The 15000-nt window shown below is 44.5% G+C and overlaps 1 protein-coding gene across 1 annotated transcript in view; it reads right to left on the reverse strand.

The window, feature by feature from the left end:
- The window catches only part of dcc (DCC netrin 1 receptor), a gene marked incomplete at its 5' end in the record, with an annotated part of 156712 nt that overhangs the window by 66190 nt on the left and 75522 nt on the right, over window positions 1–15000 (reverse strand). Inside the window, 3 exons of the mRNA XM_062553554.1 lie at window positions 7022–7071; window positions 11457–11595; window positions 13766–13914. Of these exons, the coding sequence (XP_062409538.1) occupies window positions 7022–7071; window positions 11457–11595; window positions 13766–13914 (338 nt within the window). The remainder of the gene's footprint in view (window positions 1–7021; window positions 7072–11456; window positions 11596–13765; window positions 13915–15000) is intronic.

Genomic DNA, 15000 nt, shown 5'->3' on the forward strand with positions numbered 1-15000 from the left:
TGCCAATGCATGATGGAGAGACAATCCATATCCTCTGTGGTTATGCATGAGACCAGTAAAACATGTTCACAAACAAACAAACAAACACACACTAAATGTTCAAACAGACAAAGAGCTCTATTTCTAAGAGATGCACTCAGAGATTTGGACTAACTTCACAAGCAACTGCACTCTGGTTTACTTACCAACATTAAGAGAAAAATTATAAATTATCCTCTGACATTCTAGAATAATATTTTGCTCTTTCAATCGGACTGCTGTTATCTCAACAGTGCCAAGTGAGGGGAACTCGGAAGCTCTAGAAGCAACTTGGAACTGATCGTTTAACTTCATGTCCTCATTTAACTTTCTCCGAGTTGATCTGTTCCACATACAGGTGGAACTGAGAGCCAAAGCAGGCCTCAGGAAAATATATCAACTTTATTCAAGACACAAAGGTCCATAGAGACAACACAGTACAAATATAAATAAATATATAACAATACAAAACATTTAAGAATAAATTTAAGAATATGATGCATCATTTATACAACTCAAACAGAAAAATGTTGTGGTCTTTTTGAAGACTACAGACTTGCAGTTTCACACCCGCTTACCACTTGACCTTGCACTCTCTCGTCAGGGCATTTTCAGCGTCTCTTCCTACACACTTGTTTGGACAGTGCAAGTAATACAGTACGCCTGTTTTCACTTTTCTCCTTTTGATCCACATCTTTCATCCTCCGCTCACTGAACTTTCCCTTTCAGCTTTTCCGCTAGCTTCACAGCACGCTGGCGGTGAAAAGAGCACGCAGTCGATAACTCCTCAATAGCATCCGCGGTGTCTTTGTTGTGCGTCTAAAAACACTACATAAACTCAAGCAAATTGTGCGCGCGATCTCACTGACTGTGCCACCTCCTAGCGCCTTGGATCACAGCTCAGCTTGTGTTTGATAGGTACTGTACTCTCATGTTTACTGGGGGGAAAAGCACAGTGGGGAATAGACACCATGTTGCTCTTTAAGTTCATCTCACCTCATGACGTCGAAGTGACAGTGAACGCAACTCAGGCGGTAGAAAGAAACGAGGAGAATGAGGAGATACGGTGGTAAACACAATAAAACCGACCAGTGACTCAGTTAATTCACTTTTACGCAAGAAGTCGTTACTCGGATTGAGGATATTTGTCGCAGGATTATGACTTCGACCGTTTATGTCGCAAAAGATTAAGCGCGTCGTCAGTCACGCAGATATTTCATTCCTTTATAGAAGGTGATCCGTCTGATTTCCCCCATTAATAACAGCTATCTCCAGAGAAAAAGATGCACATTCCGACAGTTTAATTTTCCTGTGAGGAATGAATCTGTTTTCCTGCTCCAGAATGTGCATTGACTCATCATGACTCCAAGCTCAAATCAATTCCCTTTAATACCTCTTTTTAAAGGACCCATGAGAATCTCATTTCTATGACAAAAAGGGAATACAAGTGATCAACAGATGCTATTTTGAGCCTAACCCATCTAACTTGTCTCACAACCATGTAATCTGTAGCTATCCAAGGGACAGCCTGAGACTAGCTTGCAGAGACTAGCCTACTGATGAGCTAGAAATGCTAAGTGGATCTATAATAAAATGCAGATATGTAGGCTATAGATTAATGTGTTACTATTATAACTTCAAATATATAAATAATTTGATTATTAGGTGGGTTTGCAGACAACAGAAGCAAATCTGTCCTCAACTACAGTAAACACAGACTTCACAGAGTACCTCAAAAAAAGATCTCCCATTACTTCCATTACATGACTACATAATGACAGCTATGATGTGCCACTAAAAAAAGACATCAACTACATTCCCCAGTGCTCAGTGCCATTTAAGGCCAGCATCTTCATCTTCAAAGCCCCAACAGGCCATCAGTTCTGGGTTAGGATGAGAGTTCGCCTGCCCCCCCCCCCCTCCTCCACAAGCCCCCCTGTAGCGCCCGTGCCATCTCTGCAGACAGCCTCGCAGCAGGAGCCTGACGCTGCCTCTGCCTCTGCCTCTGCTGCTGTCACACGCACACACCCACACACACAGACACACACACACACACCACACCACACCACACACCGCATGCACCCACCCACCCACCCACACACACACACACACACACACACACACACACCACACACACACACCACACCACACACTGCACGCACCCACCCACACACACATCACACAAACCACACACACACACACACACACACACACACACACACAAACACACACACACACACACACACCACACCACACCACACCACACCACACCACACCACACACACGCACACGCACACCGGGCACCAGTGTTTACCCACCATGCCACTCATCGGGCAGACCTCTCGGGGTGAGTGAAATAACCCGCAACCCGCAGAGAGAAGAGAGGAGATGACAAGGAGCGAGCGAAGAAGGAGCCAGAGGAGGAGTGAGGAGAGATGTAAAGACAGACCACAACGGAGACGGAGAAAGATGCGCCAACCAGATGGAACACGAGCACCATAAACCAGTGAAGTCCTGGTTGTGCAAGCACACAAAAAGGCACAAGGCCAAGGGGAACGCTTATGAATAGAATGCGGCGTTAGGAAATACATGTAGACTACGTTCGAGCCAGAGCAATAACATCTGAGGTGCAAGGACAAAGACAAGAGGGAGATAGAGAGCTCATACGTAACTGACTGAGAATAAAAGGTTGCATGGAAAATGGGGTGGAGAGAAAGAGTGCACAAAAATAGAGAGAGAGAGAGGGGGACAGAGAGTCTGACAGAGAGAGAGAGAGTAAAAGAATAAATGTAGCCCACTCTGTGGGTGGGTGCCCATCAGTGTCAGCCTTATGCAAGAGTGGCAGCGTCGCGGAGCACTCAATCAGCGCTGTGCTCCGCTTCTGCCACCCTTCGCCACCCGTCCCAGACACCCAGGGCCCCAGACAGCCTCCGCTGGCACGTCCGCTCCCGTCCGCTCCCATCCCCGCAGTTCAACCAGCACAGCCGCTGAGTGAACTGGAGCTAATGGATGATGCCTTGTCTTGACAGATTAAATTCCATCTATTTATATATCTGCTGACCAACCACAGTATGTGCACTTAAGCATATACATGTAGATCATTATGGAGAAGACTTCTGATGACACTCATAGTATAACTATTACTCATGGGAGATGGCTGGTGGTAGACCTTAATGGCGTGAGAAATATTAAATGTGTTATTAATAATGTAGTGGAAATTCTGCTGCTTACTTGCTGTTTTTTTCCCCTCTCACTCTCTTTTAAATTACGGAAGAAAATCAATAAGCAAACTTTAGATATTTGTGCAGAGTGATTTTCACATTTAAGAACATTAAAAAATGTGCAATCACTTTAGACTTATCATCGCAGAAAGATAATGGGCATTTTCGTGTAGCGCAGAAAGTCACAGTTTGGCAAGTATTGAACGAATAAAGCTATCAACATCACACTGATTGCATGAGTGCCCACTCGTTGGTGCAGAACCATAAAAGTTTATCAAGAGAGTTGGATTACTTAAGTGAAGCGGACATACTATCGATTTTTTCCTTTTGAGGAAGGTTGACTAGTCAGGTACCCTGAGGACCGGTTCTGTCTCGGTTCCCCCGACAGGCCGACACTCTCCCTCTGACACAGCTGTACCCCTGTCAGCGCCCAGCAGGTGAAGGAGGGAAATGTCACAGGCGGGGAATAGAGGATGAAAACATGGATTGGTCCACAGCTGTGGCTAACTGCCTACATACACACTGTTAGGAAACTGTTCTTTCCACACAAATCTCATTGAGCGTAAAAAAAAGGGAGAAGGGGCGCTGAGACATTTTTATTTATTTGGTTTCTGTGGTGTCAGTAGTTCAGGTTCATGTCTCCATTGACTTAGAGCGACAATTACACATACATGTACATGCAGTCCATTTTCATCTCTATAGATTTAATATTCACAGTGAATGCCTATAGTAATCTCCTTCGTACTGGCATGCCAAACAGTATCTCATAAAGCAGATCAAAGTCTCAGAGGAGATGCTACACAAATGAAAAAACGGATGTGCATAAACCTGCATAGCATACGTTGTTAATACAGTATATCCAAAAAGAGCAAGTAAGCAACATGTGCCCCTAAATCTCACGATTATTAACCCCAACTAGAAATGACGGAAAAAACAGGTTAAATTCCCCGTCTGTCACTGGCTGGAGCAGGATGGACAGGTCTGGAGGGAATAGATTAGAATGAGCTGAAATGAATTTAAGAGTAATCCCGCGTAATCCACCTTTCGGGCATATGCCGTTATGCAAAAAGGTGCCACGCTAACAGGGCTCTGTGGATAAAAGCCAGTGACCTTTGCATTGTGATTGAATCATCTACTAAGTGCTGATCCCAAATGCAATTTTTTGGTTTTCAGTGAAGTATAAAACACAACTTAATCAGAAAGCACATCGCTGAACTCAGCTACGACCTAATCGTTTCCAGTCCCATCACTGGTATAAACAAAAGGAATACCATACAGTGTTTCCCCAAGAAACTTTTCCAGCAGCTGTTAACATGTTAATCAAGCCATGGTGGGGGTGTTCAGAGGTTAGACTTGTTTATTTATTTTTTTATCTATGGAGCCTAAACTATTTTGTACTTCAGAATTTTAACCATACACACACAGGTGGAATAGTTCTGCTGATCCTGCAATAAGTTCACAACCACAAAGCATACAGCCTATTTGTCTCACAGTTCAGAAATAGTGTATAGGCTACATTTCAGAACTCCATGAATTATGCAGAAGTGATTATCTGTGTTGTTCATATAGTTAATCTAATTGGAATGTAATGACCATCTATAAATGCTATATCTATATCAAGACAATCTGGGCTTCCCCTATCTTGTAAAGTACTGTATGAGCGGGATACTCTATGGCTAAGCAATTTATAAAAATGTACTGACATAATAGTTTACTTTACAATGTTTTCATAACGTCCCTCAATTGGAGACCATGCAGAAATGTGTCATTTCAAAACCGGATTACTCAGGAACCGCTTACTGTAGAGAGACATGCTTTACGTACTCATATTCAGTAAGGTCTGCTTATTGTTATATACGATTTGCCATATGGGTGAGGAATTCGTTAGATATTTTACCTATTTCCAAATAAATACATTTCATGGAAATTCAATGTTGATATTCTCGCAAACAATTCATCACAGCAACTTGGCGCTAATTCCTTTGGAAAGCTTAGATTTTACTGGGGCACAGTGAACAGAATTGTTTGACAATCTGATGGAGGGGATGTTGCTAGGCTGTAGCCATAATGCTAGCCATGCCTAGGCCTACTGCCTGTATTACTTCAGAATGTAGGCTATGTGCTGCTGCAGGCTTATCTTTCGTCAGTTTCGCAATCGCCTGTACCCTTTATGTAGCCTATATGTCCTGAGAGGCTAAGCCAGGATTTGATGCAATGAAGACTTAGTCATGACTTTCAAAAAACAAGACAACAACAACAATGATGTCGGCTGTTGTGCTTTTACAATGTAGGTCTAAATGTCTTGACATTATAATACTGATCATGTGAACATTTTGCAGTGGCGCTGAAAATCCATAGTAGGGAAAACAATGACATACTGGCATGTAAACACACATGACAGCCCAACATATCTTCACATCCTGATGATGATGATGCTGTCTAGGGACTTAAGTTTGTAGCTACTGCAATTTAAGCACATATTTAATCTACTTACATCACAAGCTGACTTTATTGCAAACTAAACTGAAGTTAAAAGCCCACCAGTGCTTTTTAATGAGAACAAAGTGTCAGCTAGACCTCTGTGACACTGCCAGCTTTCAGTAATGATAGTTACGTATACTTGATAACAATGTAGAGGAATTGACACACCGGTGAATGGTAATGTCTTCCAGGGAGACACCTGTCTGTCTGAATGACTGTGAATGATTCTGAATGCAGCCTGCCAAAGTACCGTCATTGTCTTTGTGGCAATGCCATCTGTTCGCTGTGCTGCCGTCCCATGACTGTCAGGGCCCTAGGCACAGAGAGGGCTCAACAAGGTCAAAAGTGTCTTCAAAAACGGCTAAGGTCCTGGTCAAATGGTACCTGCTTTTGGGGTTCATGTGGTGGACTGTGTGTACCGTATGGCCTCAAAGCACCAAAACCACAGGCCTGGTTCCCAAGAAGTGGATGATAAATTACATGCACAAAATCCACGATATTCATACTAACTAAATACTAATACTATTAAATACACTATGGACAAAAGTCTGATGCTCATTCCCTGAATGATCAAGGTGAATGAGATTTAATGTTACAGAGCCAACATTGAGATGGAGAGTCAATAGGAAATCTGCCTCTTCTCTTGATGTTCACAGACTTTAGAAGAAATGACTGGACACTTTGCCCCCTTTCCGTTCAAGCACTGCTGAGTTTGATGGTGACTTCCTCTGTAAATGTCACACGTTTGGAAGGTTATCGTTATTGGAGACATGTCTCATCTCCCGAAGGAATTCAGACTGCCAAAGGCACTGTAACAGTGCTGGCTGTGGCATCCTGCCGCAGGTGTGGCACATTACTTCCGTCAAAACCCAAAACTACAGAGTATAGCACAGCCCAGAATCCCAAAGTCACAAATGCCTCCATACAAGTCTCTAGTCTTCTACAATAATAAAAAATGGACATATTGTATGTATGCAGGATGAATGGATAAAAAACTAAATTACACTGAAATTGTATTGCTAATTGATGCAAGGAAAAGTAACTATTGTCATGGTGATCTCTGAGAAGAGAGATGAGAGCAAGCATTTCTAAGACGTTTCTATACTTTCAAATCAATGAGAATGCTTTTGTGCTGTCTGTCAGACTTTTAATATGAGATGCCATGAAGGTCGTGCTAGTACATGAATAGTAACTCACACATTAAGTTACTCTCAAGAATATTCAACTGTTCACAACACACACACACACACACACACACACACACACACACACACACACACACCTTCCTTTGTATCACTTACCCTGGAGTACACAACTTCAAGGGAAATGTTCTGAGGGGGAGCGCTTGGTACTGTGAAGAGAAATGAGAAAAATAAGAATGTGTTAATTCTGCTATTTCTAACTACACCAACATATTCGATAACTGAAATGGTCAGTTAATTTCAACAGATTGAATTACATGGGACTTTAGGGAATAGCAAAGGCTGTTGGCCTTAGGATGGTACAAGGAAACATTAATGATTAACTCTTTGCTGAGGTCAGTATTGATAATCAATAAACCAATGACCTTGCTGGAGATAACCCTTTATCAATACATACACAAATTCTCCTTTGATGTCTTCATAACTATATTGCAATTACATAATAACACTTTGGCGCATATATTTCAGATGGAATACCCATGGGTTTGAGCAGTGGTCTAAAACAGCTTTTTAATGAAAGGGTCAACCTTGAGGTGAAGGCTTTTACATGACACATCCCCTGAGAGAATGAGAGGTTTTTGACCATAACAGAATAATCATATCAAGGGCTTCTAGAGAGGCAGCCCTTTGGATGAAAATGCTAGAGTTTGCGGACTCTAGATTGTCTTGAAAGAAAGACGCTTTGCTAGACTCTCTTCAAACATTGCGGGGCGGTTTCCTGTACATGATGGCCTTGTTGACACCAGACCCTTCTCAATTGAGATTGAGATTGAGTTTGGAGAGGGTTCATCAAGTTACGACTTCCAGCAGGGGCAGAACTAGCAGTGAAATGAAACTTAAATGAGTGCATTCAACTCTTACCAAATTGTTTCAGAAGTGCAGCAATCTTATAAATGAAGATTTTCAATGCAGTTGTTTACTCAGTTCCAAAGGAAATACACGTCCATGCTGGATTAGCGATTGTAATTGCATGCATGGGTTTTAGGAGCATTACAAATTGGTGTCAATGGTCTCTTGGCCAGACGGACCTGCAGAGTAAATCCCAAATTTGCCAAAGGTTTGTATGACTATTCCCAGGTTATGTACATGAGTTAAACTTAGTCCTAGACTAAAAGTTTTTTTTTCAAAATATCAAAACATTTCCATTCAAATTCCCTTTCAGTCAAAGACTGAATCTTAATCCAAGTCCTGGAAACAGGCCCTACAACTACTACAGTACCAGCCATTAATTGAGTGATCCTAACAAGCCTACACTATTACTGTGATCCCATTGTTTCCTCCATGATCGCCGTGAAATGCTTAAGAGTCTCCACAGAGAGAGAGCTCTATGGAGGTGCAGTGAGTAATTTGTCACAGGCATAATGTCCTCATGAATATGCATGCCTCTGGTATCTCAACGTATGCCAGGCCGTGATAGGCCCAGCAAAATGGCGGCCGAGCGGTTGATCGGTCTTTGGTGGGTTTTGGTACACAAGGGCGCTGTGCTGCTCCCCCTCTTGGATCAATAGGACAACTGGCTGGCGGTGTGTTACGGGTTAAAGGTCATTAATTACCTCGGAAAGGAGCGCTCGTTAAAGAAGGAGAATGAGAGCGTGAAAGAGCAAGAGACGAAGAGAGAGAGAGAGAGAGAGAGAGAGAGAGAGAGAGAGAGAGAGAGAGAGAGAGAGAGAGAGAGAGAAAGAACAAGAGAAAGAGAAGTGCCGGCACACAATTTCATTAGCGAGCACAAGCAGTCTTAATTAAGCAGGGAAATGGAAAAGGCAGGTCTTGTGGCTCATTTGAAACATTCAGAGGGCCGCTGCTAATGGGAGCTGACAGACTATAAATTCCCGTGGCCTCTAAGTGTGCGCTGAGGATAATGCGAAGAGACAGTCTGGCGAATAAGAGAGTCCCGGGGCCACTAGGAGCACTCGCCCCCGAGATCGCCGCCTTGGCACCTCGCACTTCAGTCGGGGAGAGGAGAGGACGGAGAGGGGTGGGGTGACAGAGAGCAAGAGACAGAGAGATGGAAAGAGAGGGATGAATATAGGCACGAGAGATAGATGGAAATAGGCAAACAATGAGAGAAACAAAGAACATGGAAAAACCATTACACATAAGAGTAAGAGTGGAGAGAGGAAGAAAGGTGAGGATTTGCAAGGGAGCAATGAGGGAGAGAATCTAAACGATTGTCTGACAAAGAGAGAGAGAGAGGGGGTGAGGGATGCCGAATCAGACTGAAAGAGAGACGGAGAGAGAATGGGAGAGATGGACGGAGAACGTCAGACAGACAAACACAAAGACAGAGACAGAGAGATGGATGGAGAGGAAGAAAGAAAGAGAGAGAGAAAGAAAGAAAGAGAGAGAGAGAGAGAGAGAGAGAGAGAGAGAGAGAGAGGGAGAGAGAGAGAGAGAGAGAGAGATGGTTGTTGGCCGGCCTGCTGCTGTGAGCGGAGTGCGTGGGCTGAGTGGGCGAGGCGGTGGTGGAGGAGACGCAGTGGAGGAGACGCAGCAGCGTGTGACGGGGAGGTGAAGCGAGGTGCCAGAGATTCCAATGGCTGAGGAGGATGTGCACAGCATGCAGACGGCCACAGCCTCGCCTTCCTGCCTCTGTTTGCCTCTCTCTCTCCCTCTCATCTCTCCATCGTGTCCTCCCTCTCTCTTCCCTCCGCAGTGGTTCTCCCTATGTCATCCCTTCTTCTTTCTCTCTCTCTCTCCCTCCCTCCCTCTCATCTCTCCATCATGTCCTCCCTCTCTCTTTCCTTCTCAGTGGTTCTCCCTGTCATCCCTTCTTCCTTCTCTCTCTCTCTCCCTCCCTCCCTCCCTCTCATTTCTCCATCATGTCCTCCCTCTCTATTTCCTTCTCAGTGGTTTTCCCTGTCATCCCTTCTTCCTTCTCTCTCTCTCTCTCTCTCCCTCTCTACTGACTACAGCTCATCAGTAATCCCTGTGGGTAAATGCAGAAGAGAAAGGAACATGCCAGAAAGATTCTGCATGGTTTGGGCAACATGGACTCCCTACTCTCACTTTTCTCTCCCATTTCCAGAGTGTCTTTCATTTTGTCAGATTCACTGCCTCTCCCACTCTCTCTCTCTCTCTCTCTCTCTCTCTCTCTCTATCTCTCACTCTGCATCATGCAATCCTTGTCCCTGAGACAGTTTGAGAAGCCGGAGATCACAGCGTCTCCTCCTTCACTTTGGTGAGGCCCGCGTTGTTTGACTTGTCGCGGCTTTGAAGCATGTTTGACATGAGCAGGAGAGCGATTTGCTCTACCGCGTGTGTGCTTGTGTGTGTGTTTATGTGTTTGTGTGTGTGTGTGTGTGTGTGTGCATGCGCACTCTTGACACATCTGAGTCAACAGCCAGACATCAATGGGCCGGCGTCGCCACACAAACTGGAGAGTGCTGATACGGGCTAGGCAATTGAATCCCGGAGAATTACCACAAACATAATCCCCTAGGTTAACACCTAAATCAATAGTCGCCCCTGCTACAGCTAATCAAGATGGCCGATTGGAAATCAAGAGCCGAGGATCATATTCAAAGCCAGTCGCACTAGAGGGCTGGCAGGGGGGTTGGGTTGGGGGGGAGGTTCTGTTTCCAAAGTGCATGCCAAAGTGTCCTGTGATCATCTGCTATGTTAACTGGCCTGTTCTCATGTTCCCCGATTCTGGATAAAGAGAAGACTGAGTTTATCTGACAGGTGGAAGCCTGGACCGAGGACTGAGGGTGCAGTCAACTGAAAACATGGGCAATGCGGATGAGCCACTTGAACAGCAAAATCAAAACAAACACACCCACACACAGAGATACACAAATACACACACACACACACAAATATAAACAAACACAGTTGTAGCGTCTGGAGCAAACGCTTGCCCAAAACAAACTGGGAAAATCCCAAAGGGGAGGTGGAGTGGAGTGGTTAGAAGAGGAGCTGGAGCGGAGATAAACGGAATTCTGTTTGGACGGATCTCTTTCCCGCGCGGCCTTCCAGACTTCCAAGACTCCCACTGCGAGGGCGGGAGTGTGACAGGAGTTACCCGGCTTTCTACTGAGCAAGCAGTCAGTGGGACACCAGGCAGCCTTCTTTTTGATGGGGGGATTTTTGAGTGTGTGTGGGGGGGCGGGGGGGATTTACTTAATTGAATTGCAGTTGGCTGCCACCGGTCCTTTTAAAACATAGTGAGGAGGATGAGGGAAGGCGGGGCTGTTTCTGGCAAACCATGGCCCCTGTCAGAGCTGAGTGACACCATCAGAAATTGATTGTGGAGTGATGCTAAGCTCCCCCCACCCCCCCCCACCCCTAACAGCTCAAGTGTGGTGAAGGTAATGAGACATTTATTAATAACGAATAAATTGTGTCATTAATTCTTGATTAAATTTATGTAAATATTTCCCCCTCATTAAATGCGATCCTCTATTTGATCTGTTTTTTTTTTTTAGGGGGGGAGCTTCCGCTCAGCCAGCCTTGTCTCGATAAATGAATTCAGGTCCACAGAGCATGCAATGCATTATGGGTAAGACCAACAGACACAGCATCAGAAGCCTCTTACCATCAGAGAGGGTGGTGACGGCCACATCATCTGAGTTGACTCCCGGCCCGAAGCGGTTGAGGGCCAGCACATGCAGAGAGTACTCCGTGAACTTCTTCAGACCCTCCATCTTGTAGGTTTGAGCGATCACGTCAATACTCTAAATGAGAGCACAAAAGAACCAATATGAGCGAGCACCGGAGGAACAGAAAAGAGCCATGATCTATTTTTCATCAACCATCGGTCAATAATCAAAATATATTTCAAGTACTTTTAGAAAATCCGTCTCTGCTGCTGGTAAATTAAACTAAAGGGCAGGACTCAGCTCTCACCTGCATCTCACAGAGTGTTTTGTTTGTATGTATTTATCACATCCAATGGGAAGATAATTGGCTAATTACAACACAATCCTGAGAGGTAAGTAAATTGAAAGTATTTTGCTCTTTTAAGCCATTAAAGCAACTCTACAGCACTTTTCCTCTGTCGCATGAACGCTATCTGTCTCTCCAGCAAATAACGATGTCCACAGACAAGGTAGAGTATGTTGCATGATCTCATGAAAGTATGATGTATTGCAACATTGAAGCAAGTCAAATTTGTAGTTTCTTATGTCTCATCCATCGCACTACAGAACCGCTACCTGATCTGGTCAACTTACATATGCCCTATTCGCATGGGATTAGTTTAACCTGTGGACGTTTGGTGATTTGTGATAATTGCGGAGGATACCTGAGATGTTAGTCCCGTGCCAATGTGCCATGTCTGTAAAGTCTGTAAAGTAAAAATTCTGTCACCTATCTGTGTGCCATGTCTGTAAAGTTTGTAAAGTAAAAATTCTTTTTCCTATCTTTTCTACTTTCTGCGTTGTTTACGGGTGTTATGATACGACATATCCGGGTGTAATATCAGTGAAAATAGAGTAATTTACAGACTTTGCTTATCCCATGCGAATGAGCTGCAAGTAACACAGAGGTGGGGCGGTAATTTGAAAATTACCAGAGGTCCCCAGGTAATACTAATCCTGTGCGAATAGGGCTATAGTGCGGTTGTAGCCGAAAGAGGGCCGCGAAGCGAATGCAGAAGTGCCGTTCACCCTATTACGAGTTGATGAACCACCGAAATGATTATTTCAAGGCACAAAAAAATCTTTAGTTTTGCTTTAAAGGGCTGTTCTGTATCATTTCTCTACTGATTTCTCAATTTTCTTGCATTTTTCTCTATCGAGATCCCCCGGACAAAATTGCTGTGCTCACACAATGCATGTGACAAGTCACAACTACTGAAACTACAAAAACAAAACGCACAGGAACCCAGCTCGATTCAAAGGTTTGTTGGATTTGACTGATTAGGGGCTAAACTTGGGTCAAATTTGCAGTGTCTGCTTGGTATTACTGTACGAATGACTTAATGGAGTGTCTCCAAATAGAATATACTCCCTTTGACACTCTCCACTTCATTTCATGTTCTCAAGGACTCCTTACGAATGGAAACTCTTGTCCTCTACTCACGTTGGAGGCTGTTTAACGCTGAGGCTGTTGCTCAAAAGTGAAGCGCCTTTAACCGTACGTGTCAGCAGTAACTGAAGCAGTGAGAATGGAGCACAGTAGGGCCTTTAAGTCTGAAGGAAACAAGTCTAAGCAGAAATCACAACTTCAAACTGAACCAACTTTAAAAGACTGCCAAATTTCATTAGCCAGTCAATCTCTGTAGCTTTTTTTTTTTTTTTAAATACTGGAGCACTTGCCATTTTGGACCGGTAGCTTTCTTGTCTTAAAAAAAAAGGAAACGTTCAATGTTTTTTTCTTCTTCCCCAAACACACACCAGAGCACCAGAGATTCCGTTTCATCTTGATGCGCAATAAAAGTGCAAAGTGTTCCTCTGTTCAAAGTCAATGCTTAACATATTTTCAGAAAGTCTTGATATAATTTCACTCCTGCTATGAAGCTCAGCTTTTAGCAGTGTGGCCTCTCTTGCTGGGTTCGTCTGCACAAAAGGAGGATATTCATGAACATGATGCCTTTGGAGTTCAGAGGAACGGATACACAGATGGAGATATTGCAGCACCCCACGGCTTGCTATGCAGTGAGCAGTGAGCACTCATTTGATTCTTAGCGTGTTCTAAGGCTCGCCTCCAGCAGAAGTACTATCATGGCCCAATTTCACAAACAGCTAGTGTCCGATGCCGTTGCCAGAAGAAATGACCTTCAACAGCATCAGTCAACAATAAACACAAGTTTGCCCTGACTCTGAATGGTAGAGCGCCCTAAATAACTGAAGAGTCTGCTATTATTAGCCTAGCGTCATGGCTGCAATAGGATTGGACACGTACCTGCTCCTTTCCAGAGGAGTTCTCTGTCCACAGCAGCCTGTAGCCCTGGATGGGTCCGTTGGTGTACGCTGGGGGGTCCCAGAATGCCTCGATGGAGGAGGGGGATGTAGCCTGGGCTCGCAGGTTCTGCACAGGACCAGGAACTTGCACTACTCATCACCCAGAGAGATAGAGAGAGAGGGAGAGAGAGGGGGGTGAGAGAGAGAGTTTGACGATATATATGTGAAAAAAGGACATAGCAAAAAGAGATTAAATAAATACAGCAACAGACATATTGACAAAGTACAACCCCATGAAGGCACAGTATAGACATAGTCTAACAAGATTTCAGGAGAGCGCTTATCAGGGCTGGTTTGATTCTCTGGGCCTCCCTGTTGGTGTAGTGCTTTCATGTACCTATGTCTATTTGAAGCTAACTGAAGCCTACTACTACTTTAAACAGCCATTTCATCTCTCATTGATAAACTTCTAAACTTAGAAATCTAACATTCTAATGCCTTCCAGGTGTGCTGCGCTGCCTGTGTGGAGTCCTTCCTCCCCCTGATTGGCTTCCATCCTCTTAGCAGTGGGAGGCCAAACATGGCCGACGGAAGCAAAGGTCAGACTGCTCAGTAAAAATAAAGCCGCGGGGCCATATTAAAGGGCTGAGCCGCTAAAATCCGGAACGTTCCATCTTCCCGCCGAGGCCCGTGCCAAAATCCAATCTCCCCACAGGGGAGTGAGCCTCGGTCACTGGCCGCAAAAATGATTAGGAGTGATTTAATCAGATGGCAGCTTAGAAGGGGGCGGTAATACTACTGGACACGCTGTTAAAAAGGACGGGCGAGGGAGAGAGAGAGAGGGGGGAAAAAAAGATCGGCCGGGGTGGAAGGAAAAAAAACGAATCAAAGGATGTAAAAAGTAATAATGGAGTAGGACAGAAAAAGAAAAGAGAGAGAGAGAGAGGGAGAAAGAGAGAGAGAGTAAGAGGCAGAAAGGGAACAAATGAAAGAGCCAAACAAAATAGGAAGGAGGAGAAAAGAGATGGAGAGAAACGAGAGCGGAGTGGTGAAAGATATACGACGCCGCCACAAATCCCACTGGCTTATGGGCCTGTGTCCGTACAGCGAAAGTGAAATGTGCGGTGATCCGCCCTCCCAGATTTATGGATCCAGGAGAGTAAACAGCAGCCCCTTGCATTTCATGGCAACCTGACTCTGCTACAGCAGACGGCAAACATGACAAGGACACGACAG

Source organism: Sardina pilchardus, chromosome 14 (assembly GCF_963854185.1).
Source record: "Sardina pilchardus chromosome 14, fSarPil1.1, whole genome shotgun sequence".
NCBI classification, from domain to species: Eukaryota; Metazoa; Chordata; class Actinopteri; order Clupeiformes; family Clupeidae; genus Sardina; species Sardina pilchardus.